Source organism: Fistularia commersonii, chromosome 1 (genome assembly GCF_037954325.1).
Source record: "Fistularia commersonii isolate RoL2024-O1a breed Wild chromosome 1, RoL_Fcom_v1.0, whole genome shotgun sequence".
NCBI classification, from domain to species: domain Eukaryota; kingdom Metazoa; phylum Chordata; class Actinopteri; order Syngnathiformes; family Fistulariidae; genus Fistularia; species Fistularia commersonii.
The window spans coordinates 8,282,944-8,309,446 of record NC_141284.1 but is presented as its reverse complement, the minus strand read 5'-3'; the positions used below and the strand labels follow the sequence as shown (position 1 = coordinate 8,309,446).

Genomic DNA, 26,503 nt, shown 5'->3' with positions numbered 1-26,503 from the left:
CAAATCCTCACCTCACAGCTCTTCCTCTCTTAAACAATTGCTAAAAATGAGGCATTAATATATTGACCATCACTTTAAAGGTCTGGAAAAGTTTTACATTAACAGTGACCCATAATAAAAGGCAGAGAAATTGGCCAGCACGATTGAGAGTCCAGGCCCTTTTCCTGGATTTTAGTCAAGTTAGATAAAAAATCCCTGACACCGGCCGAAAGCTGCCCTATCATGGATTGATGCAAGGATCAATGTCTAGTTCTCTGCAAAGGGAGACAGAAATGGATAGGAACAAAGGAAAGCAAAGGAAGCAACAGAGACAGTTAATAGTTGATTAAAAGGAGAAATAAGGTTTCAGATTTAGAACATTTCAGAACAATTTGAAAAACTGAAAACATAAGAACATGCCAAGAAAAAATGTTAATTGTGTTCTATAGGCAGATCAAATTACAGTCTTAAACCAAATGGAAAAGGAACATTTGACCAAATGACTTATTCGGGGAACTGAGTAGATAGACTTACGGCCAGGGTGGAGCTGCTGCGGTTCTCAGAGCTTAGTCTCTGGCTCTTTTCATCTGGAGTGCTGTTTGCCATGAATGCCCTTTGAATCACACGCTTTGGGGTCTTTGTGAATGAAAATGCCCTGGTTACCTAGAAACACAATGTTTTTTCTTGTGACACATCAAACCAAACGTATCCGACACATCTTACTTTTTCACCAAACAGACCATTTGCTCCAATAACCATTACGATTGAACTTCGGACTAAGATATTGTTGCTAATATTTCATCTGCCATATTTGTCTGTAAGTAATACTTTGCTTCCCAGCGCCCCCCAAAAAAACCTGCAAAAAGTGGGGGAAGAAATAAAATAAAAGGTTCCATTGATTGAACTGGGGTTTATTACATGGTTGTTTGATAGTCTTGGTACTGCTGCTCCAGCCAGCTGAGTAAATCAATCTATCATCAACAGCTTATTCTGCACTCTGGGTCAAGGGAATGCTGGAGCCTATCCCAGCTGTCATTTGGCAAGAAGAGAACCCAGAGGAAACCCACACAGACACAGGGAGAACATGCACTCCCTGTATCAGTGGGAATCCCATTGGGAATCAGGGTCCTTCGTGCAGTGAAGCAGAAGTGTGATCCACTGCGCCAACGTGCTACCCACCTGAGTAAATATTGGTGCTCATATTCTATAAAACAAATAACTAATCATATCACAATGAAGTAAGATGTATATGGCACATTGTTTGAAAAACACTAAAAAAATTTTGAGCTGTTATGGAACTGCAATAATTGATTGTTAAGTGAATTACTTGCCAACAGTTATGAATCACTGTGAATTGTATTTTTAGAAAAGGTATGCCAACATCATCTAATTCCACGCGATGCCAGGGGATGCACGTGAACCTGGGAAACATCCATATTTTTGCTGTACTAGAATAAAGTGTAATTGCACAGTCACAGTAGGAGGTAGTGGCACTCTCATTGTCGGAATGTGCGCAGAGCACTAGCTCTACAGTGTAGGGTTTTTTGCACCGCACACATGCCGTACTGTGTGTGCATGCACACAGAGCAGGAGATATGAAGTGCAGTGAACAAACCCTCAAGAGACACAATGGAAAATATTTAACAGGGATGATATGAAAGGCAGTGAGAGATGGAGATAATGAGACAAACAAAAGTCACCCAAAAGCTAAGACGAGAATATATGAGGAAGTATTTCACTTGGCTTCACTGTGGTTATGGTAGGAGACGGGAAAATACCACTGTGTTTATTGTGAGCCAGAGTTGGTTCAAACCCTGCTTCGAAAAGCGATGCAGTGCAAAACATGTTCATTGCAGCCATTCCTGACTTTCTCATCTCAATAATTAAAAAATCTGCACAAATCTTTTAATTCATTTTTGTGTTGTATGTTAAAGTGTTTTATATATTGTGCTCCTGAGTTATGTTGCTGATCTATTTGAATTTATTATCATTTATCTAATTTATTTACTTTTATTTTTCAGTATCAAAAATGGTTCAGTCGTCAAAAAATGTAAAAAATTTTAAATTTCAGGAAAATTGATCCACTTTAAATGCATAGACAAAAAAACAATGTTAAAAAAGTTATTTATATTTCGTTCTTTTTTCATTTTTTAAATGTTAATAACGATAAAATTTTATACAGATGTGAACATATAACATATTCCAGGGGGGCAGCAGAAAATAATTAAGAAGCGTTGGTATAGACCAATTAATTAATAAAAAGGAGATGATGTCCATTTTGGACACCTGTCCTCTCTTATCTCTATTCTTAAAGAATGAAGTGTTTGACTATTGATTGCTTGATTGCACTAAGAAAAGATATTTTTAATTAACAAATTGAGGTTTCAAACATAATTCCAGTGAGATCTGAAATTGAGGTTTTTCAGTATAGCAAGGAGGCTCCTAAATGTCAAAAGAAACTGTCAAAAATTAAATCAAAACGTTACTGTGACACACTGAAAAACAAATGCCAAAAACTTGGGGATAAATCATACCAAAAAGCATTTAAATTACCCAAATTGTACATATATAAGACAAATGAACAAATGAGCAGGCAATTACAAACCCCAATTCCAATAAAGTTTGGACATTGTGTAAGACATAAATAAACAGAATACAATGATTTGCAAATCACTTTCAACCTATACTCAGTTGAATACACTCCAAAGACATTATATTTAATGTTCTAACTCATAAGTTATAATTTTTGTAAATATTCACTCATTTTGAATTTGATGCCTGCAGCTTATTCCAAAAAAACTAGGAAAGAGGCAAGAAAAGAATGGGGAAGTTGAGGAATTCTCAAAAAACACCTGTTTGGAATAATCCACAGGTGAATTGGAAACAGGGGAGTGTTATAATTTGGTAAAAAAGAAGCATCCCCAAAAGACTGTTGTTCACAAGCAAAACCACATTCTGCATTCATTACAACAGCGTGGCTTCATTGTAAAAGAGTGTAGGTACTAGAATGGTTTGCCAGCAGTCCAGACTTATTGAGAACTTTGTCCATTATAGAGTGCAAAATAAGAACACAGAGAGCCCGGACAGTTGAACAACTGAAGCTGTACATCAAGCAAACGTGGGAAGAATTTGACTAATGAAGCTTAAATGATTAGTATCCTCAGTTCCAAAGTGCTGATCGTTATTAAAAGGAAAGGTGATGTAATACAGCGGTAAAAATCCCCCTCTCCCAGCTTTTGTGGAATGGGTTACAGGAATCAAATTCAAAATGAGTGAATATTTGCAAAAACATTAAAGTTTATCAGTTTGAACATTAATTATCTTGTCTTTATAGTGTTTTCAAATATTTGTTGAAAAAGATTTGCAAATCATTGTATTCTGTTTTTATTTACATTTTGATAATAAAAATAATAAATTATCCTTTATTAATCTCTGTGGGGAAATTTGTTCTCTGCAATCAACCCATCATGGATGAACCATGAGCAGTAGGCTGCTGTCAACCAGTGCCAGGGGAGCAGTTAGGGGTTCAGTGTCTGGTTTAACATTGCACTAGGGGGAGCTGGGAATCAAACTAGGCATGTTCAGAGCCAGAGACGAGTGCTCTACCTCCTGCGCCATGCCACCCAAAAATTTTACACAACTACCAACTTCACTGTGATCCATAGTTAAGCCGTAGTGCTGGCGCCATATGCCATATGCATATGTTTAAGAATGCATGTATGTGAGGAAGTGGGAGGTATAAGCCAACACTGACCTACAGGCTTTTGTTACAGACTTTTATTACCCTTACATTTCACTTCATGTGCTGATCTAATTTAGTTTGCAAATTCTGCAAATCCTTTTTGGTGATCTGCTTTATCATAGTGTCATAATTATATATTAATAAAACTAAGATCAAAAAGCACACAGACCTGGAACTTTTCTCTACCACCAGCAGGAAAAGATATTTGTCTGCCTGTGCGTGTGTGTCAGTTTGAGAAGAATAAGAAAAATAAATCACTATCTTTAATGTCTTTGTTTCAAAACATCTATTAACCTCTATCATAAAATCATGTGGTCTGATCTTATATATGGTGAACTAACACACTTCAAGGTATGTGAATATGATTTTGAAATGTGAGAGAATGAGTATTATTTTGGTAGACTGACTAGTCCGCAGAAATTCTCTGTAACCTTTGGTTGACCTAGTAACCAAGGAACTACTGTTCCCTAAAATACCCCCTTGAGGAGCCTTTTGAGCCCTTTTTCCCCACATCGTCATAATATTTATTTTCTGGTTCCAAAATATTTCATCAAGCAGTATCACCTTTATGGAGTTTCATATATAAATCTTTAAGCAGCTCTCCCTGTATAAGTTGGAGAACAGCAGAAATACATTGTTTCATAACATGAAAATAGACAGTAGAAGTATGTAGATAATGTTATCCACTATTGAAAACAGTTCCTCTGTCAATTTAATGTATTAGCATGTGTTTATATCCCAATGAGCCTTCACTGGAGGTAAAATAACTGAAAATGGTGAGAGAAGAGTTTTACCTTCTTTGAGGTCTTCTTGATGGCTCTTGAAGCTTTGCTAAGGGTGCTGTCCATATCCTTAGTGCTGACCTGTAATGAGTCTGGATCTGTGCACTGAATCAGGTCCTCCTGGTTACAAGACAACATTATGGCTACAATGTCAATTTAATACAGCATGACCTACAATGTGGATTCATGTAATTGTCAAGCAGATAAAATATATTTAGCTGTATAATAGTTGCAACTATAAATAGTTGCAAAAGGTATTGTGTCTCACACTAGCAGGTGCGCACAAGGCTGCACGCATGGACACACGCCTGCATGCACGCTTTATTCTATCACACTAGGAATTTTAACAAGAAGGGATGTATCTTGTTGGTATTCACAAGGTGCTGTAGACCGGTGAACACTGCATCAGGAATGCAGCTGTGAGGTGGCAAGTAGACAGGAGGCCAACATCCCCCCCTGCTGCTCCCTATGACCAACACAGCCCAGGCTCTGTTTTTCAGTGGGTTCAATCATTATCCTTCATAGAAAAACAGACAGCAGTCTGTGGGGAGCAAGTCAGCTTCATCACTCCATAACAGGTAGGTTTTCCATTAATTCCTTAAACCATTCTCATATTGTATTTTCTTTACAATCAAACCGCCAGTGACTTGGGATTCTGTGGAGCAAGCCCTAAAAACAGTTTACTCTAGCTTATGTACACACAAAAAAAACCCTGCTGCTACTCTCATGCAATCAAATATCAGACTGTATATGTGTGCAGTGTATACTTCATACCTCATAAGTTTGATGTTTGCTGTTTAAGCTAACCGTGCACTTTACTGTTAATTTGCACTCTATTATTATTATTATTTTGTTAAATTCATGTCACCGCGGGATTGTGAGAAACATCTTCTCGATTCTTCTAGTCTTGACTTACAGTGTCTTTTGTTAACCATCAACAAGCACACGCACTTTGTGTTCATTTAAATATACTCAACCTAAACGTGCATAACTGCACCACTGAAATAGTTTTACACAAATGATATTGTTTGATACAGTTAGTCCTTGATGCAAGATGAATAACACAACTAACACCCTCAGATACACACAGTTGTACTGGAGATGATGCATATATCTGAATAGAATCATTCTATATGGATGAAACCTTGTTGGCCTTCAAAAAATTGTTTAATGTACATATATTTATAGTGAGTGTGGCAAAACTACGACAGTCATTATTATATAATATAATATAATATAATATATTTTATTATCAATATTGTTATTATTAATTGTGTACAAGCATCCTTAGCCATTGTTGCAAGTGACACCAAAATCATGGCTGAAATGCAGGATGTAAAATAGTACTTGGTTAAAATTTAATGAAGGATATATGACAAACAACATGTGTGTGTATAAAGATGTGTGTATCAGACCTTATCTTATTGCAGCATGGTCATAATTTTAAAGAGGAGATATGAGACAGGACGACCAAACTCTGGCACACACCGTTCTGTGCCATGTCAGGAAACCTTTAGGTTTAAGGATACTCTTAGGACTGACGGACCTGATGGAAATTTTGTGGCGAAACTGTACGTATGTCTCTACCATGTTTCTTTTTTAATGGACCCTGTGGCATCTGTGGTGGTCCATTGTCACCGTTTTCAGCTGATGTTCATCCAAGCAGTAAACAAAAAAAAAAAGAAATGGTGCCGCAAGAAGATCCAGCATTTATTGCAATTTATGTATCTTATCAGTTATTGTGTCATGTATTCAACTGACTGGCTGCCAGTCGAGCCCATGGATGGTGCCCATAGCTTTTTGATTTGTGCGCTTTGTGGGAAATTTGGCAGGGCACCTTACCCTTAATTAGAAAAAAATGAATTGTATTATAGCATTGCTTCAATCATACAGTAAAAATATCATATTGGTAGGAACTCATACATGTGCCTATTTGTTTTCTTTCATTAATCCCCTGCAGGAAATCATTCTCTTCATTTTACACCTCGTGGATGAACCATGAGCAGTGAGTAGCCACTTGAGCAGCAGCCAGGGAGCAGTTAAGTGTCACTCAACAACACAGTCTTGTGCCATCTGAGATGGCCACTCTCACCATCTGCTGCCCTGAACCCATGCTGCCCCAAAACATTATTGTTTATAATAATATGTTTATTATTGTACTTGAACAATGCAGATGAGAGATCTTCACAGAAAAAAACTCAAAGCTTCTTTTGTTTTAATGAAAAAATCTCAAAAAGGTACTAATATTTTTGGGATAAGTCACTCCTGATTTGGAGATTGATATTTTTCTTAGCTTCAGGTTTCAACCTCCTACTACCTGCATCATCTGTATGTATGTATGAGTCTCCTCACCGCGTCAGCCCTGCAGATGGTGTTGGCAACATGGCGACAAAGTGTTCGTAGCCAGACACTTTTAACCGTCTCCTCTCCGGCCAGTTGGAAGCTGAACAACAAGTTCTCTTGTTCAGTGGGAGGACGGACAAGCAAGGCGAATGCATTCACACACTCTGGAGATGAGGAAGCAAAAAGAGAAAAGGAAAGCAAGATGGAGAAAGAGGATTAGGGAGAAAGTAATGAAAATGACAGAATAGGCCAGTTGGACAAGGAGAAAGGCAAAAGAAACAGATGGATAAATAAGAACAAATAACAGTGGTGTAAGGAAAACAAAAATTATTGCCTTATCTCAAGCCATAAATATCAGTCATCCCTCTTATATTAATCTCTGAGCAGTTATCTATAAGGCTGGGCATAACAAAAGGGAAATGGTTTCTGCTTCAGTTGTTCTTGCCAACATGTCTATATCCGAGGAACAAGTGTAGTCTTATCTCCTCCTTGTAAAGAGTTTTTCCAGCCTGTAAATTTGAACACATTGGTGCCATTTTTAGGATTGAGCCAGCGCACAAACTTGATATTAAAATTTAGATTATGAATCAAATTAAACTAGTGAAAAAATGTGGTTAGTTACAGCCTTACCAAGACCTTTATCTTACTGGATTATATGGTAATTGTATCTTGAAAAGGTTACAAGCTTATAAACACAACATGAACCAGTGGGTACTCTGGGAAATAGTAGTTAAATTCATGAAAGGATATTAACAAGAGTGAGGGCTAAATTGACAATGACTCAACTGAGGTTTCCTATTATGTTTTTTATTTGTATAAATAAACCATTACACCATTACAAACTCGAACTCTGGAATAAAACAGTATATTTGCAAAAGTAATGGACAGATCACAACCACAAATGAATATGTTCCTTTATGTAGAACTGCTGAAAGCCAAGCTCTAGCCATTTGGTTTCTTATACATCCAATACTGATCTTCTTTATGTCTCGTTTCGCAAGTGTTTCCTGGGACTGGAAAATCAATTGTGTTTCCCCCCCACTTTTTCAACAGGGCACATGGAAAAATTGACATCTGTTAAGGAACTTGTTCATTGACTAATGTAGTAACAAGCTTTTCTGAAAAATTAATGAATAATGATGATAATACATTTCATTTAAGGTGCCTTACGCGACACTCAATGAAACTGTGAATAAACAAAAGAAAAAAATCCAGCTGTCATGAATGCCTCTTATGACTGTTGATACTTCTCTAACACACTCAGTGCTACTTTGACCATTAAATAAGAGCAGCTGCATTACACAAGGAACAGTCTTTTGAGGCTGGGATAATAGGAAAAATAATAAATAACTAAACCAATTATTATCCACAACCTAATTCAGTATAAGTAAGCAGTGTGTGTGACTGTGTGTGTGTGTGTGTGTGTGTGTGTGTGTGTTACCCTCTGTATCCTGCATGTCCAGTACTCTTCTGATCTGTGACAGTGGCATTAGAGTGATGTGCTTGAGGGGGGGCGGTGGTCTAGTTTGCCCCAGTGGACTCTTGAATGTATTGATCACCTTGTGTCGCTTCCTTGCAATCTGCAAGTGCGCACACACGCGCGCGCACACACACACACACACACACACACACACACACACACACACACACACACAAACTCAGCAACTTTGTATGTAAATGTGTGAGGGGGGAAAAAAAATCAAATACATGAAGCAAGCATATATTAATGATAGTGGAGAGCTTTCTTAAACAAAGGTACTAACTACATACACAGAAATACAGCCCAAACAAGGATTGCTTTGTGATATTTTGTTTATGGACATGTAAATGTGATGAAATATTAGAAAGAAACAAATGCTATCACAGATGCTCAATAGCAAGTGTCAATGACATCCCCTGAATCAGCACAACTTTCCACCTCGTCAATTTCTTGATTGGTTTCCTGTTTTTCTATTGCTCTAAGCAAATTAAGACACACACAGGCACGCACGCACGCACGCACGCACGCACGCACGCACGCACACACGCACAAACACACAAACACACAAACACACAAACACAACGAGAGAACACAGTGACCTGACAACTTGTTAATATTGGGTAATGATGCAATTTTACATGACAAATGTTTATATGCTGTACTTATATCTGAAAAAATACTTGGTTCATACATTTCGCTCACTTAGTACATACATTGAGCTCAGATTAATCAGAAAACACAGCAGGGTTCCAGGCAAAGGCAGACAAAAACTGTTCTCTAAACAGAGACAGTGCAATGGATTTGTTTTATAGCATAAATGTTCCTTTGCCTCTGAATTGATAATGGTTCCTTTGCTCTTGTTATTGAATACTTATAAATCTTAAAAAAAGAAAGGAAAAATTAAGAATTTGTAAAGCAGTGAATAGAAAGATTGAATAAAAGGCAGGCCACTTGAATGATGTGGTGATCATGAACTGATAAACACTGGTCTCTCTCCCTCCCTCTTTTTCTCCATCCCCTAGACCATACATCATCACTGGTCTCACCACTGTCTTGTACACCTTTCCTTTCATTCTGGCTGATAGTCTTCTATCGCATCATACTCCTGACACTTTTCTCCAACCATTCCAACCTGCTTGAACCCATCGCTTCACCTCTTTTCCATACTCTCTGCTGCACTGGACTGTTGACCCCAAGTACCTGAAATCCTCCAACTTATTGATCCCCAGTCCCTGTAGCCTCACCGTTCCAACCAGTTTTCTCTTTTTCAAACATATATACTCCATCTTGCTGCTACTAACCTTCATTCCTCTCCTTTTGAGTGCATACCTCCACCTCTCTAGATTTTCCTCAACCTGTTCTATGCTATCACTACCGATCACAAAGTCATCTGCAAAAATCATAGTCCAACAAGAAGGGGCTCAGAGCTGAAGCCTGATGGAGTCCCACCTCCACCTTCAACTTCTCTGTTACCCCTACTGCACACCTCACCACTGTCCCACAGCTAGGATACATGTCCTGCACCAATCTAACATACTTCTCGGCAACTCAAGACTTTCTCATACAATACCAGAGTTCCTCTCTTGGCCCCCTGTCATATGCTTTTTTTCTAGGTCTACAAAAACACAATGCAGCTCCCTCTGGCCTTCTCTGTACTTCTATTAGCATTATCAAAGCAAATACTGCATCTATGGTACTCTTTCCAGGCATGAAGCCATACTGCTCTTCACTGACTTCTGCTCTCAGTCTAGTTTCCAATACTCTTTCCCACAACTTCATTGTATGGCACATTAAATTTATCTCTCTATTGTTGCCGCAATTCTGCACATCCCCTTGCACCATCACACTTCGTCTCAATTCTTCTGGCATCTTCTCACTCTCTAATATCCTGCTGAATAATCTAGACAGAAACTCTATCGCTGCCTCTCCTAGACACTTCCACACCTTAATGGGTATAGCATCAAGACTGCCTTCTTCAACCCCTCTTTTGCCTGCACCTACATGCCCATTGAAGTCTGCACCAATTACCACTCTCTAGTCTCTGGGGATGACCATTAGGAACACTGAGTTTAAAAAATATTAGTGAATTTAAGGGTTTGGGTAGGTGAAGCTTGAAATGCAAACTTGGACAGTATCAAATTTTGTTGTTGAGGTGGCAGAGGTTTAGTATGATGAATTATAATGAATCTGCAGAATTAATATATTCACAATACAGTATTGTGCATCCGCCCTGGTTTGATTCCCACAGGAGGCTTTTCTGTGTAGAGTTTGCATGTCCTTCCTATATCTTACGTGGCTTTCCTGCGGGTTGTCCAGATTCTTACAATACCCCAAAACCATGCAGAAGGTTAATTGGGAAAAAAAATGGAAAAATTGCCCAGTTCTGTGGATGAGAGAGTGATTTGTTGTTTATCTCTATATGTGCCTCTGCAATCAACTGGCAACCAGTCTAGGGTGTACCCTGCCTCTTGCTCAATGACAGCTAGGATTGGCCTTCGCATCTCTGCGATCCAGGATAAGAGATGATGGGTGGATGGATGCATTGATATTGAACAGCTGTTAAATGTAAAAATCAAACGGGAGCATCTCCTTTGTAAGATGGGTCAGTTTTGTGGTTTTACCTCAAGACAGTCGTTGAAAAGGAATAGTGTGACATTCTCCCCTCGGTCACATGGCTGGTCTCCCAGAGCAATAGTCTCCACTCTGTGAACAAGGCTGCGGTGTGATGACAGCAAGTTGGCCTGCGAACCAATTGTAGGCAGAAGATTTGGAGAGGATTCGAATGAAGAGATAAATGACTGTAATATTTGAATAATTAAAGTTTGTATGTTTTTTTTCAATCTTGCAAGATCGAAAAAGGACATTGAAACAGGTTACACCATAGAACAGAACATTATTAAAAAGAAATTAAAAATATTTGATAACTGACGTAAAATATAGATGTTGAAAAGCAATTGCATGAAGCACAATACTAGCACAAACCTAATTATTAAAAACAAAAAAAACAGCATTTTTGTTGATGATTAGCTTCTTCTTTCGGCTTTTCCTTTCAGGGGTCACCACAGTGAATCAACCCTCTCCATCTAACCCATTCTCCGTATCCTCCTTGCTCACACCAACTACCTTCATATCATCTCTCACTACGTCCATAAATCTTCTCTTTGGTCTTCCTCGAGACCTCTTGCCTGGCAGCTCCAATTCCAGCATCCGTCTACCAATATATTCTTTCTCCCTCCTCTGTACATGACCGAACCATCTCAGTCTGGCTTCTCTGACCTTCTCTCCAAAACATCTAACATGTGCTGTTCCTCTGATAACATGTGCTGCTCCTCTGATAATTTTTGTTGATGATTAGCAATTGAGAATATTATAAATTTAAACATAGAAAAATGAATAAAACTACCATTCAGCTGGCAAATACATACATGTTTTAACTACTCCACCAGGGAGGGCATCTGGGCTGAGTGTAAACATTTTTGAAGAGTTCAGACCTAAATGTCTGATGTTCAAAAGACACTTAACAGCATGTCAAGATGTTGCAGCTCATGAAGCTTGACTTACAGGACAGCCATCCACTTCATAAACCACATCAAAGATCTGCTTCTGGCCGTCAGTTTTCCTCTTGTCCTCGTTGATGTGGCTAATGAAGGAAAAGACCAAAAATACCATTCATTTGTCTGATGCTAGCTTTTTTATACATATGTGCCTTTCAATTATTTTAGCAGTCCCCTCAGTGAGATGATAAAATAGAATTATGGAGTATTCAATTAAAATATTTAAGACGAATGTGCATGGGCTAAATACTGCGAGGGCTAAATACTGCAGGGTGTGCATATTTGTGGCATTTCAATCTCAGGTCAGTCAGGAAAATCCCTGCACAAAGTGACAAACAAACATGAGATATTTATTCATTCAACGCCTTTTTTTAAGCTAAACCTCATCAACATAAATATGAAGAACTGTAGCTTATTACCTTTTTTTATTATAAACACAGCAGCTTGTCAAAAGAAATGTACGTGTCCCATTAAGGACTTTTTTTGTCCAAACTAGAGTAAGGACCCTACAGATTACGCAGGATTTTGAATACCTGAACAAACAGAAAACCTCTTCTATTGCTGGATAAGTTGTTTTTTTTGCGTTCGTATTCTTGAAAATTCAAATATGGGCACATTGAAAAAAATTAAAAGTATTATCTTTACCAATACCTCAAAATGTCATTGTCAAGGCTACATTTTACCCTCAAGAGGCAGCCAGTACCTCATTACAGAGTTCATCCCAGACCAATTGCTATTTTGACTTGAATTTGCTGTAGAAGCCTTGGAATTGAGAGATATTGTATTAACATTAAGCTCAGGCTTGATAACAGGCAGGAGGACAGACATTTGACCAATAGAGCAAGAAATCAAGAGGTTTGACTTATGTCACTGTATCTGTCTGCCTCAAGCGTTGGTGAAAAACTATCAGTACAAAATATTGGTTGACATCACCAATTGCTTGCAGCTAAAGTTCTTAATAGTTGAGGTATCCTGACAACCTTTCATTTTTTAAATAAATGGTATTTGCTCTTGTATAAGGAGCAGGCAGGAAATTACAGCATCTAAAAATGTACAATCCCACAATTCAATTAAGTGTGTATGTTTAATAAATAACTAAGGCTGCACTGGGTGGAATTTGGATAAGGGCCAAATCCAACATTACCTGGTTGAAGGCAAATTATTTCTTAAACCTTTAAATAAGTGTTGGATGAAGACTTAGTAAAAGCAATGAAGAATTGTGAAGAATAAATAAACAAAGACTCATATTAGAGGGGAAAAAAAACTGCTGACAATACTTGGAAGTCCATTGATAAAAACAACAGTCATTATTCTTAGTTTGTGGGAAGTGTTATCTTATTTGTATGTACAGTATTCAAAGGTATATCAGATCCACTTTATGTTCGGAGTCCCTCCACTAGTAAAAAAAGGTTTCTTGAAGCATTTGATGTTAAGTTTGCACTTTTTTCTCTTGTCAACTGAAACTATGATCAGATAGCAAATAAAAAGATAATCAGATAATAAACTATTTTGCAAAATTCATGGCTGTCTTTGAAGTTTCCACCATTAGGAAACCTGTCAGATCAGCTAACAAGTGCACCTAAGTCACCTATAGCCATATCCTTCGAGTGGACATCGTTGACATGAATATCAGGCGCCATCTTTGGTCAGAGATTGGTCAGTGATGCTGAAACATTTTCTCCTTCTTTTAGCTTTCTTTTTTCTTCATGGACTGACATGCAGCAGTATTTCACTGGCATCCATAGACAAATTTCTCACTGACATGAAAATGTTTAACTACAGAGTGATTTCCATTCAACACCAAGGGGTCATGGAAGATGTTTGCCAACTACAGGACAACAGGCTTGCGTCTGAGGGAAAATTCACACCATGATACTGAGAGTCTGGCCAATTATTATAGTTTGATTCAGGAGGAACAATTTGGATTCTTGGCTCCCAGACCCTCTCCTTCCCCTCGTTGCAGAGCAGCAAACCGGGGCCTGTGCAAGCACCTGTTGGGCAGCACACACAGTCTCCAGTGGCTGTACTGTGACATCTGGCCGCCACCATTACGACACCCTCCCCCCACCACACAAGTCTCGAGTACTGTTGTAATGTCTTATTACGTTGCTTAAGTGCTGAGGTGTTTTTCCTAATCCCACACTAAGCCTGCCTACAGGAGCCTAGTTTGGGGGTGGCCTATTTTTCCCTCTCCTTCCTCCTTTGTCCTTGTATTTCCGCTCTTCTCTTACACAATATGGCGCCCACCGTGGTTGACATGTTTTCTCGCTCCCCAGTGCATGGTGGCCAAAAGCATTGCAAACAGCAAAACAATAATTTCATTGTGCAGGACACTGGACATTGACAATCAAGCTTCTGAATCCTTGATGACGTGGAATAAGGAACTTGTTCTTCACTCTTACACTAATATTGTGGGTTCACAGGAGTATGCTAATTCTGTCTGGATGTGCTTTTTAGACTTGGAAAGAGGATGTCATGGGGTGTCCTATGGGGAATACTATGGGGTTTTCGTTTGGAGAGTTGTGTCAAAATTTTCTGGCACATTAAATTTGTTTACAGTGCACTGCAGTATCTGTAGTTATGCACATGCTGCATCCGTCTGTCTTGAATAGATGGAGTGAGGTAGAAAGCAAACCTCCCAATTTATTTAAATTTATCAATTTATGTTTTAAAGTGGGTGACTTTGGTTCATGACCAGAACTGGCAGATCTCGTATACAATTGAATGGACAAATCAAGAAGCGCAGTCATTAAAGGGGAGCTTTGAATAGTTGATGCTCTTTCATTTCAGAAGTGGTAGATGAGAAACTTTTTGGCACCAGAGAGGAACCTTCCAAAATGCCATTTGTTAGTGTTCTGGGCACAAACATCTCCGATGAACCCAGGACATTGTCACTTTATAATGACACAAAAGGCTACAAAAATGGGCCCAAAACAATGTTGACAATACATACACAAACAATGTTTATGTATGACTTTCATTAATAAACAGGTTTGCATTAGGTTAGTGTTGTTAATACAAATAATTACTTTTTCAATGAAGTATTGACAGTGTTTTGCTTGTACTGTACATTGCAGACTAACAGCAAAATATGCATGTGGCACTCTGAAAAGGACCTCATACAGCCAAATGCTGCGTTTATTATCATGAGAATGTCATCACAAAATGATGAATTGAATGCATGACTCACGTCATAACTTCTTTCAGAGACTCGATCGCTTTCTCAAGTGTAATCTTGTCAGGGTTGTCATCTGTTGTGTGCTTCCTTATATCTGTATAGGTGAAAGATTGAGGGTTTGCGATGAAAAAAATAAAGAGTTTAGAAAGAGTTTAGAGAACTGACAGGGAGAAAACTGTGGGAGATAACACAAGAAGCATGTGTGGGAAGAGAAAGATAAGGAGAGAAGGATGCACTTTTTCAAGAAACAAGATACTATGTAAAAGTTTGAGGAAGGTTTGTGTTTTACCATTGAGGAGGAGGGCCACGCTAGGCAGCCGCTGCACCGGCCTGATGAGCAGCTCTACCAGAGACTGCCTGCCACACTCTGGCTTGGCCTGGTTGATCTATAAATTCAAGTGTGAGTGTTTATCGAAATGACAGACAGAATAATACAATTAAAATTTGTTCTGCATCTTAATCACCAATTAAGTGATGCCTGCTCACAGGGAGTATTTGACAGATGGCAACTGTTTCAAATGAATTTCTTTGTTGATTAACAGTATCAGCAAGGGTGGTTCCATGCCCATTAACAAAAGGTGACACTTCACACAGCTGTCTATAAACCAAGAGGCTGTGCAAATAAGGAGGTTCTTCAATTTGACATGAGTTAATATTTTAGGAAGGAACACTTAATGAGAATTGGCACCAATGCCTTGAAAAAATAACCACTAGAATAACTGAATTGCAAATAAATGAAAATCCAACCAAAAGTCATTTAAACAAATGAATAACTTAAAAAAAAAAATCATATAACCCCCTGACAATTTATTCATTTAAAGGGACAGGAGATAATTTTCTTTTTTATGTGCCTTTTCTATACATGTAGATATAATTGAAAATAAAATAATCCATATGCTGAGGAGGATCCAAATCTTTTACATTTCCAATTTTAAAAAGACCTCATAATAAATATCAATATCACAAACAAGGCTTCAGTCCTCATTATCAACAACAAAAATATGCTAATAGATGTTTCAACACTTTTTTTATGGATTAAAGATCTGTTTTCTCACACCAACTACCTTCATGTCTTCTTTTACGGTATTCATAAATCTCATGTCAATCCAAAAGACAATATCAACATTTTCCTCTCTGCTACCTGCAGCTCTGCCGCCTGTCTTCCTAAGTGCCACTGTCTCTAGACAATACAACATGGCTGCTTCTGTCACTGTCTTGTACAGCTTACGTTTCACACTTGATGACGTTCTATTATCTCACATTATTCCAGACATTTTTTCCACCTGTTCCAACCTGTTTATAAACATTTCTTCACCCCTTTTCTATTCAATTTCTTTCAATTTCAATTTCAACTTTCAATTTCTCTGGAGTGCTGACCCTGGGTACTTAAAGTACTTAAAATCCTCCACCTTCTTTCTCTCTACTCCCTGTAGCCTCACCGTTACACTTGGTTCCCTCTAGTTTGTTGCAGCTAACCTTTATCCCTCTCCATTCCAGGGCATACCCCCACCTGCAGATTTTTTTTTCCTAAAACTGCAACCTAATCTCACTACAGACCACAATGTCAAAAAAAAAAGAGTACTCATGGAAAGTGCAGTTGCCACAAGATTTGACAAGGATAAAGCCACAGTTGTGATTCATATATTTAGTTTGGCGCAAGTTTTACATGGAATGCCCTTCCTAAAATAACCCTCCACATTTGTCCTGACTTGTGACCAACACCAAGGAAAACACTGACATATGCATCCTTGGGGCTGCATTTACTAAACTATCAAAAATGTGCTTAAAGCAAGTAGTATCACAAATGCTCATATTCAAAATAAAGAGCACCAAAATAAAACCAGATTTCTGCTTTATTTAACAAATTTTCAGTGCAATAAATTCCAACAAGAGACAGATTTTTCTATTATTCGATTCAAATGATTAATAGGGGTGGCAGTTATAGGAAATGGTCCAATATGTTGCAGCATCAGGGAAATGAATGGTCTGTGGCACCTAAAATCATTACCAGAATCAGTGGTTTGAATCAAGTAAGTGGCGTCCTTTCTAATGATTTTACCGATGTCCATTTGCTCACCCTTAAAATGAGGAAACCTGAAGTCTATGGTCAGGTAGCAAATGAAAAGTACTACCTTCAGAAAGGCATGAAAGCGGGGCTTCAGTTTTTCACAACGAACAATCGTCTCCTTGCTCATTTCAAAGAAGTTGACAAATGGAGGGTAGGCCTTCACCAGCTCCTTCGACTGTATAGAAGGGAAACAAAGTAGTGCATGAAAAAGTGTGTGAAAAAGAAAGCACTAAGATAGCTAAGAGGGAGGGAAATTTTTTTGCCTTACCTTGCTTTGTTAAATGCTTTAGAATTACTGCCGGAACAACTGGGCAGCTAAAACCAACTTAAAGGTCTGGTTCATCAAAACAACAACCTATTGGCTCTCTTGACCTTTTTTCCTGATATGTCAAGACTGCCAAACAGCTGCCAAACTCAAATCAGCATAATCAAGTAGCTGACTTGAATACTGAGAATGTGTGTGAGGAATTTAGAGAGTCAACCCCAAAAGAGACAACTTATTTGCTCCATCAACTTCTACTTCTTGAAGTTACATGATTGTGACTTTGGCACTCCTTCAGAACAAATTATTGGATCTACTATAGTAACAGAGCACAACCTCACAAGGTGGAAATTAAACAGTAGTAGTGGTTCCATCAGCTTGTATCAGGAAATATATCCAACATGCTTTTAAATCGCAAAGAATGAAGGAATTTTCTTTTTAGAACCAACTATTCTTATACGAGCTAAATTTGCATTTGAAATGTGGGATGCATTATTAGAATGAAAGAATGATGACATGTAATAGCAATGGTACAATTGAATACACATTTCTGATTACAAAAGGGAAACAAATCCTAGCAGGTAGCATGTGCTGTATGCTGACTGTCTTGCTCAAATTTGAAAGTCATATGGGGTATCACAATTTAAATGACATTACGTTCAGTTATAAATTTCTAGCTACTGCTCACAGTGATGAAAACTATTCTAATCTATGTGAATAGGAAGGGTTATTATGCATTTAAAACGGGATATAACTGGAAACAAAGTGAGGAGAAAACTTCTGTCTATATCGATGTTAAAATGCTGACCAAATTGCTGAAGCCATTTTAGACGTGATTCACATAGACAAGGAACTCAAAAATAGCTTCATTATCATGGAGCCAAATTTCAGTTCCTTCCTGTGCAGTTTTTCATTTTTTTTTAAACAAAGCAGACAAAGAGGCAAGAAGCAATTCTTGATGGACTTTTAGCTGACCAAATACCTCAGTCCTGCAGTATGTTCTTCCATTTTTATAGGATACAATATACAACTATGATCAAAGAACTTCACTTTTAAACACTTTTACAGCAGTTGAAATCTTAAATATTTTAATGTAACTGAATTTGTACAAAAGCACTGTACACTGTATAAAAACTCTGGGAAGAGTAAAGAAAGTCATCAATAACAAACTAAAATCTAATGATAATTTGTATACTCACGTATTTGAGGATGATGTCACCCACACTCCTGTCTTCTGACCAGTCAGTAAGCAGCTTCTCCAGGTCATTCTGACGGACAACACACTCAAATCAGGGCCAATTCTTCAAAAGGTTTTGCTTTGTTGTGACAGTGGCATGACATGAGCTCACTGCCATTACCTTTATTACCATTACCTTTATTCTGGTGTGAACCTCATAGATGTCTGGGATACTTCCAAATATGGTTTTGATTTCCTCCTGGGCCATTATGGGTCCCCCTACCTGCCCTTCTTTTTCCAATGGAAGCTTGAAAAGCTGCAAAAACACACAAGACAGTACATAAGTATTAGCAGTAACAATATGACCTGTGCAGTTTTATTTTTTTCAAACCAATCAAAAGATTCAAACATTTCTAGAGATAAAGACATATTTAGATATCTTCATATATCAATAAAACACTGCAAGATATCAGTAGAATTAGATATCCATAGAAAATTTCAGTTATAGTCCATTTTCCATTTTCCATGTGATTTCCACAAATTTAGATCTGGTCAACAGCTTAAGTTTTTCCCTGGGTGCATGGAAACCCTAGCAACCATAATAAGCTCCCCTTAAAGAAAGTCAGCATAACTCATTGGAATCAGTAAAATTATTATTTTTTGATTCCTGATTGCTATTACGGGTGCCAAAAAATTGTTATGCCTAGGGTTTTGAAACAAATCCATTTCACTACCTTAAAGTGTAATCAATATCTAAGCTATATATCAACTGGGGTAAAAGGAAACTTCCTCAGTGCAATACTTCAATGAGGATGACAGTTAAGGCAGAAGAGAATATAGTCAGATGTGAGAGCTCCAATCCAGTGACTCCAGTCTCTCTGTCTCCAGGAACAATTTTCATCATTATCTAAACAGATAGGATACAAAATGAGTCTATCAGTGGAAGAGCACATGTTTTGGTCTGAGAGGCCAAGCTAAGACGGTTTGGTCATGTACAGAGGAGAGATAGTGAATATATTGGTAGAAGGATGCTGGAATTGGAGCTGCCAGGCAGGGGGTCTAGAGGAAGACCAAATAGAAGGTCTCGGGACGTAGTGAGAGGATATAAAGGTAGTTGGTGTGAGAAAGGAGGATCCAGAGAACACGGTTAGAAGGAGAGGGTTGATTCGCTGTGGTAACACCTAAAGGGTAAAAGGTGAAAGGAAAAGAAGATCTATCAACTGTGAGTGACAGAATGTAAAGCAAAAATCCAGAAAATCACATTGTATGATTTTTGTGAGAGGATGATACAGAGAATAGGGTTAGATGTACTTGGTCAAATGTAACCGGCCAGCAGATGTTTTGCATGTTAACACCTTGAGATGAGAGATGAGATGAGATGAGAACAACTTTATTAAACTTAAATCCCCATAACTAATATCTCCATTCCAAAAAAAAAGGGGAAGATACACAGTTCATTGGAAGGTGTAAAATGTTACACAGGTGATTATACAACCTCATTATTGTTGCTAAAGTAGCACCTTTCCATGGTATCATCAATAAAACATTTTTCTTAGAAGGTTGGTTTCATGCAGACTACTGACTTTAAAGAAAGGGAACATTCAATTGTGAAAGTAATATCAAACATAACCTGATAGCAAAGGCATCATTATAAAGGGTGAGGCCATTAAAAATGGCACTATGATCCAATGATATGTTGCATTGTTTACCAAAAATATTTCTCAAGCACAATCAGGATTCATCTTAACATTTTTTTTCTTTCAACCATGCTCAAACTACCACATCCATAGCTAGAATTTTCTGTATGTAATGTTTAATAATCTGTATCATTATCTACATCTTCTAAAAAAGGCCTGGCCTACAGCCACAAAAAAGCAGGAGAGAAAGGTCTCAAACTACTACTGAAAGTTTTATTATGACGCAGAGAAATTTTTCAGATACACTCAACAACTCCTAGAATTAATACAAATGCAGAAATAAAATTTAAGAGTCCGCTGGCTTAATTTGTCTATTTTCACATCTTTGTGTTCAAGTCAATTTGTACCATTATGACAATTGGCATTGGTTGGAGACAAAAATAAAAATCGAAATTCTTATTTTTAACAGTCAAGTAGCATAACTGGTTGTGTTGACAACCAAAACCCAATTATGGTCTGTAGCCCACCTCGACAACTATTTGCATGAAGTATTTGCTTCAAGTGAAAATAGAAGCTGCTGGACTCAGACAAGTAGCTTGAGTTATTAGAGTGTAACAGCATTAAGAATGAAAATTGGTGAGGTCTGAATAAAACTTAAGAACTGCACTTGCAAGAAATCAGCATCAAAAAGACTCCTTCCTAACGTACAGTGATTATAAAATGTCTTCTTCTTCTCCTTTAGGCCATTCCCTTCAGATTTCAAAATGCCTGGATTATGGAAAAATCTTCAACAGAGTTTCCTCTGATGAAAAGCATAACACAGGCAAGATATTATTGTGAATTTAACATATGCAGGTTCACTGTCAGTATACAGTATGTATACTATATGTATACTATACATACTGTGTATGACCAGTATGTGTTGAGCACTGTTCGAGACAGAAATGTATAGGTTAAAAATAGAAGTAAATCCCAGAGGATGTGTAAGAGGCAGAGGATTGAAATAAAGGCTAAAAATATGTAAGATGTTTGAGGCCAAAAATGGGAAAGAAAAGGAAGCAACTTTAGAAGACTAGAGAAAGGAGGGAGAGATGGTCAAGTAGGTCATTTTTTCCTCTCACTGGCCTGCTGTGTGACACTCACTTGGGATAGTGATAAAACCCCACACAAAGATATGCATGCACGCACGCACCCACACATGCACGCCGCACTCACACATGCACGCCCTGAGACTGTTGCTGGGGAAACCAACTGCCTATCCTACGAGCCCTATAGTTATTCACATTGTCCAAAACAGACAAACACATACCTGTAGTATCGTACTCAGAATGTCCACATAGTTGCTCTCAGTTTGATAGAGCTCTTTGGAAACTTGCCATCGTGCAGACTGCTTGGACCCAACTGGAGTTGAACTCTTGGATGGTCTGGAACTCTCTGGGGAGGGGGGTGTTAATATGTGCTTCAAAGACCACCAGGGAACCTTTGATATATAAATAATCATGACCTGAATTACAGAGGGGACTCTATATTAATTTACAATACAAATTACAAATCAACAATCAAGACTGGATATGGACAGTTCCTCCACTGCTATTTCTAAAAATAAAATGATAGGGCTGTTTTCAAAACTTAAATTTAAATGTAATGGTAGCTAATCATACATTCAAACAATAGTTCAATGAAGCAATGCTTGAAAGTGATCACAGCAATATTGACAAAGCCAAGACCCATTTGGCCAGTATCAAAGTGACAGACTCATGGTAAAAGCATTTTACAACCATCCAATCCAACAGCAGCTACAAGTAATATTCTGTGACTGCCATTGTGTTAATTCATGAAATGTAATGCAGCCTCATATGAGAGATAACCGATTTTCCTACTTGAAAATTAGGCTCAGATGTTTTCAAGCACAGCCAGCAGAGTGAAACTATAAGATAATTGAACAATAATGGGAGAATGGGTGTCTTGAAAATGTAATGTAACTCATTCGATCTCCCAGCCTGTCAAAGTTTTGATAAGCAAGATACTGAACGCTGAGCCGCTTCATGGGCACTGCTCGGTGACTGCTCCGAATGAATCTCATTCACACCAGGTAACCCGAGAGAGAGGAGCCTTTGGATTTCTGTTACCGTTCTCAGGTCATGGATGACAAGTTTTCAAGCCCTGCCTCCACAGGTTGAGTAGCCTCTCTTAAAGCATTTTTTTCCAACTTTTCCATTTGTTCCCTCTCAAAGGCAACAGGTCCCTTTTTCCCTGCAGTAAAAAGTTTAATTCAGGCCCTGCTTTCATTCCCTAATCACCTAATCACAGATTCCCTGTCTGAACCCGTTTTTTGACGTCTTTTCCACACTCAATTGCTCTGGACTGTTGACCCTAAGTACTTAATATCATCCATCCTCTTTATCTCTATTTCCTGGAGCTTCACCGCTCCATTTTGGTTCATGTTTCACATGTTTTCCATCCTGCTGCAACTAACCTTCATCCCTTGAAAAGAAGAAATAATGCTTCAAGGTATTAGATTAATTCATTACATATCTACAAAGTGAGAGCTTGGACAAGGCAGGCTTTGTCTATCCACCATCCATTTCTTCCTACCTGCCAGGACCATGCATGTTTCAGGAGTGTTGGAAATGTCCAGCAGAGAGCCCATGGACAGTGAGTGCTCTGCTGAAGGCCTCTTATAAGGTGGTGGGAAGGGGGAGATCTCTGTCTCCTTGGTGAGCTGTGCCAGTGTGTCCTTAAGACGTCGCCGCTTGCGGTTACTATTGGGCGTGGTGAGAGAAAGGAGGGACACAGCCTTCTTCATGGCTGGACTGTCATTCTGAAGCACAAAAAATGCATAGATGTTGACACAAAACCTTCCTGGAGTGCCCAAATAGCATTTTTTTTTTCCACAATAAATCCCAGTTGTCATTAAAAAGGATTGGATGTCAGTGACCGTATTAATGAACTAAATTTAATGAGTTAAGCAGTAGTTAAATTTTTTAGATTCAATATCAATTTCTATGTAACCTATTCTAAAATACTGACTCACAACCTGAAAGTTTTGTTTGCCTCTGACCACAATGGGCCTATAACAAAATAGCCAATTTGCTGTTTATTTGATAATCATAACCTTAGGATGTCAAAAAGAATACAAAGGAAAAGCAAGAACCTTTATGTATCATCCAATCATTTCTTAGTGCGTGGGGACTAGCAAAATGAACTAACCTTTTCATAGACATACATGGATTCTCCAGCCCGAGCGTCCATCTGGATGCTTCCCCAAAACCACTACACAAAAAAGATCAAACCGCCTGTTAACGAATACTTCTACCACAATCAGTCACTCTTTTACACCCGTAAAATAAAAAAAATAAATAAAAATAAGAGTTAAACCATCCTCTACATTGGTTCACATTAATTATCCACCAGAAAAGGAAATCTATTATTGATCACTGGCTCTGAAATAGTTGAGCAGGGATTGTGTTGATTGAGGTTCAGCCAAAAAAAAAAAAAAAAAAAAAAAAACCCGATCAGATAATTATTTAGCACTTAGTTGGGAGGGTAAAAAAACAGAAGTCATCGGCTTTATCATTTCCTTGTGTCTGCAACTTCTTCTTCTTAAGAAGAAAGCACTTTATTGTCACATTCAGTTATACATACAGCATAACCTCATTGAAATTTGGCCAGTGCATTCAAATCATCATGGATGACACATGAGCAGAAAGTGAGCCGCATGAGCAGTACCAGGGGAGCAGTTAGGGGTTAAGTGATCAGCTCAACAACACGTCAGCAGGCTAGGAGGAGTGTGGGAATCAAACCAGGAATATTCTGAAATTCCATTAGAAAAGTAAGTTACTTCTCTTTGATAATTTAAATGTACGAAGCTATTGTTTTATAATTAAATTTATCCTTTAAAAAGGTCAGGCTAATATTAGCCGGAAATAACAAAAAAAAACCTTGAAAGACAGTTCCTCAACATTTCTTAGGAAACTGTTCAGCAGTACAAAAGGCCCAGAAAAAGTACTTTACACTAGGTTTGAATTAAGAAATGTTTGCTGATCAGCAAGAAAAAAAATCCTTCAAAGTCAACACTTAATTAGAAGAATAATGATTAATAAGCAATAATGATTAACAAGCTGGCTACATTGACTGGTAGAAGGTCTTGAGGAGCGCTGGCTAGCAGTCTATGGTAGCCAGCGCATTCTTCTTCTCTATATGTGCTAGTGGGGTGATGCTTGGACTGTTGAGATCAATAGGCTCAACCAGCAGGTGAGGAAAGCCCGGTCAAGCCCGGGGTGTGCTTGGACCATCTTGAATTGGGGGCTGGTGGGTAGAGTAAAGGACAAGCTGGGAGCTATCCCTGACAATCTCTCCCATCCACTGCACTACTAGCTGTGGCTGATGGGCAGGTCATTCAGCAAATGGCTCGTCCCACCCCATTGCAGAACTGAACTCTTCAGACGCTCCTTTGTACCTACTGCCATCAGACTGCACGACAGCAGTCTGGACAGCACACAACTCTGACTTGCCGGAGGTGCATCTGGGTTACAACTACCTCACTCATTCACACATGTCATGTCCTAATCCACTCTCAAATTTTTTTAAACTTTGTTGTAAGTCCATTTTCACCCAGCTTATCGAAATTTTCCCCTGTTTTCTCCATCGTTTTACCTATTTTTTTATCTTTGCTGTTATTGCTATCAATTTTTTGTCTCTACTATTTTATACATATATATTCATAATATTGATATGGTTATTGTTGAGCGCTGTGACAACAAATTTCCAATATGGGGATCAATAAAGTGCTATGTTATCTTATTGAAAAGGTTAGAAATAGCATTAGAGCCTGATGTGCAAATATTTTAATAATGGTTTTAAGTTCTTGCTAAATTTTAAAGCCAGATAATTAAGTCTTAATTATTGAAAATGTACAGATTTGGAGTGTTCAACATTTTTGGCAGCTTTATTTTGGGGTAGTGTGTGGATTTTACAAACTATATTATGCAGACACTTTATATACTTATTTCAAGCCTTACCCGAAGACTGCTCATTAATATGCTATCAAATAAGATATTACATTCTCAAAACAAGATACCCACCTCTTGCTTCACTACAAAGATCTTCTTAGAGGGAACAACAGGCAGGTCCTTTACAGAGTTTTCTTCTACCACCATGTGTGTGCATTTGTCATCTCCAACCTCCAAGTAGCTACCACCTGACACACAGAATACAAATAATGGCAAGCATTCATTTAGTTTTGGTCCATGTCCTTGGAGTATCACAACTACTCTGATAGCTCCTATCATTTAACTTCTTCACTAAAATATGATTTCTCAAATCATCTTTTACAGTGTTACCTACCACAGTAGTCCTGTTAAAACAAGATTTCTCAATTGAGGCGAGGAATTCTAGTATGAGTTCTACAACCTTTCCAAACAAAAAATGTCTCTGAGAATACAGTTTGCACCCACCATGCTTGAGAGTCCTCTCTTCCATGTTGGCCTTCTCTTCCTGAGAAAAACCCAGAAAGCTTAGGACACAATCCTGGAAAGGAGGCACTTTGAACTCTGTTCGAAACTCTTCCCCTCCTGCATGAAAGGACCTGTACATGAGGTAGGAGGAAAAAAATATGTTATAATTGACCCACATCATGCTTCTTTCAAATGGATTTGTTTCAAGTTACTCACACACACACTATTAATATTTAGTCTAAGTGACTAAGTGGCCTTTTCAAATTTTGTCAAAGTGTATATAAGTGTAAACATAATATTCTAGTTGTTTCAGTTGTAACATACTGGCACAGCCCTACAATGGAAAAAACTAAAAAAATTAGACATCCAAATTATATGTTAAACTTACACATCATCTCTTCTAGCCCATGCTTTATAAATCCATGAGGGAGAGAGGATTGGCGTCCCCATGCAAACAGCAAGCTGCAGGACATTGGCACAAGTTGAATTGTTGAAAGTAATGAAATGTTAAAGTGAAAAGGACTAATTATTTCTGACACATGATAGTAATCTCAATGTTGACATCCTAAATACAGCGATAAAGTACTTCAGGCAAAATCAGGATCAAGCAGAAATTGTCATGTTTTAAAAACTTCCACTTTTCACATTTTAAAACAAATATTACTGTCTGACATAAATAAGAAAATAAAATTCCGGCACTTTGATGAAGAGACAGTGGAAGGAATTAATATCCAAGAAGAGGATAATACAAGGAAGAACATCTTAAATGGAAAAACACTAGCATAGATGATTAAACATAGTATAGCATCAATCATCTCTCTCAGACAGAAGCAAGAGACTGACTT

The 26,503-nt window shown here is 38.1% G+C and overlaps 1 protein-coding gene across 4 annotated transcripts in view; it reads right to left on the bottom strand.

Moving 5' to 3' along the window:
* ect2 (epithelial cell transforming 2) overlaps positions 1 to 26,503 on the bottom strand; it is a 65,789-nt gene that overhangs the window by 25,404 nt on the left and 13,882 nt on the right. For all 4 annotated transcript variants that reach the window (XM_086146589.1, XM_086146598.1, XM_086146571.1 and 1 more), the window contains 17 exons: positions 26,047 to 26,120; positions 25,659 to 25,789; positions 25,287 to 25,402; positions 23,413 to 23,475; positions 22,798 to 23,023; positions 21,512 to 21,636; positions 18,762 to 18,881; positions 18,588 to 18,656; positions 17,191 to 17,301; positions 15,348 to 15,444; positions 15,071 to 15,152; positions 11,888 to 11,966; positions 10,948 to 11,067; positions 8,288 to 8,426; positions 6,856 to 7,010; positions 4,516 to 4,623; positions 514 to 642 (listed from right to left, as the gene is read on the bottom strand). In XM_086146589.1, the coding sequence (XP_086002715.1) occupies positions 514 to 642; positions 4,516 to 4,623; positions 6,856 to 7,010; positions 8,288 to 8,426; positions 10,948 to 11,067; positions 11,888 to 11,966; positions 15,071 to 15,152; positions 15,348 to 15,444; positions 17,191 to 17,301; positions 18,588 to 18,656; positions 18,762 to 18,881; positions 21,512 to 21,636; positions 22,798 to 23,023; positions 23,413 to 23,475; positions 25,287 to 25,402; positions 25,659 to 25,789; positions 26,047 to 26,120 (1,944 nt within the window). The remainder of the gene's footprint in view (positions 1 to 513; positions 643 to 4,515; positions 4,624 to 6,855; positions 7,011 to 8,287; positions 8,427 to 10,947; positions 11,068 to 11,887; positions 11,967 to 15,070; positions 15,153 to 15,347; positions 15,445 to 17,190; positions 17,302 to 18,587; positions 18,657 to 18,761; positions 18,882 to 21,511; positions 21,637 to 22,797; positions 23,024 to 23,412; positions 23,476 to 25,286; positions 25,403 to 25,658; positions 25,790 to 26,046; positions 26,121 to 26,503) is intronic.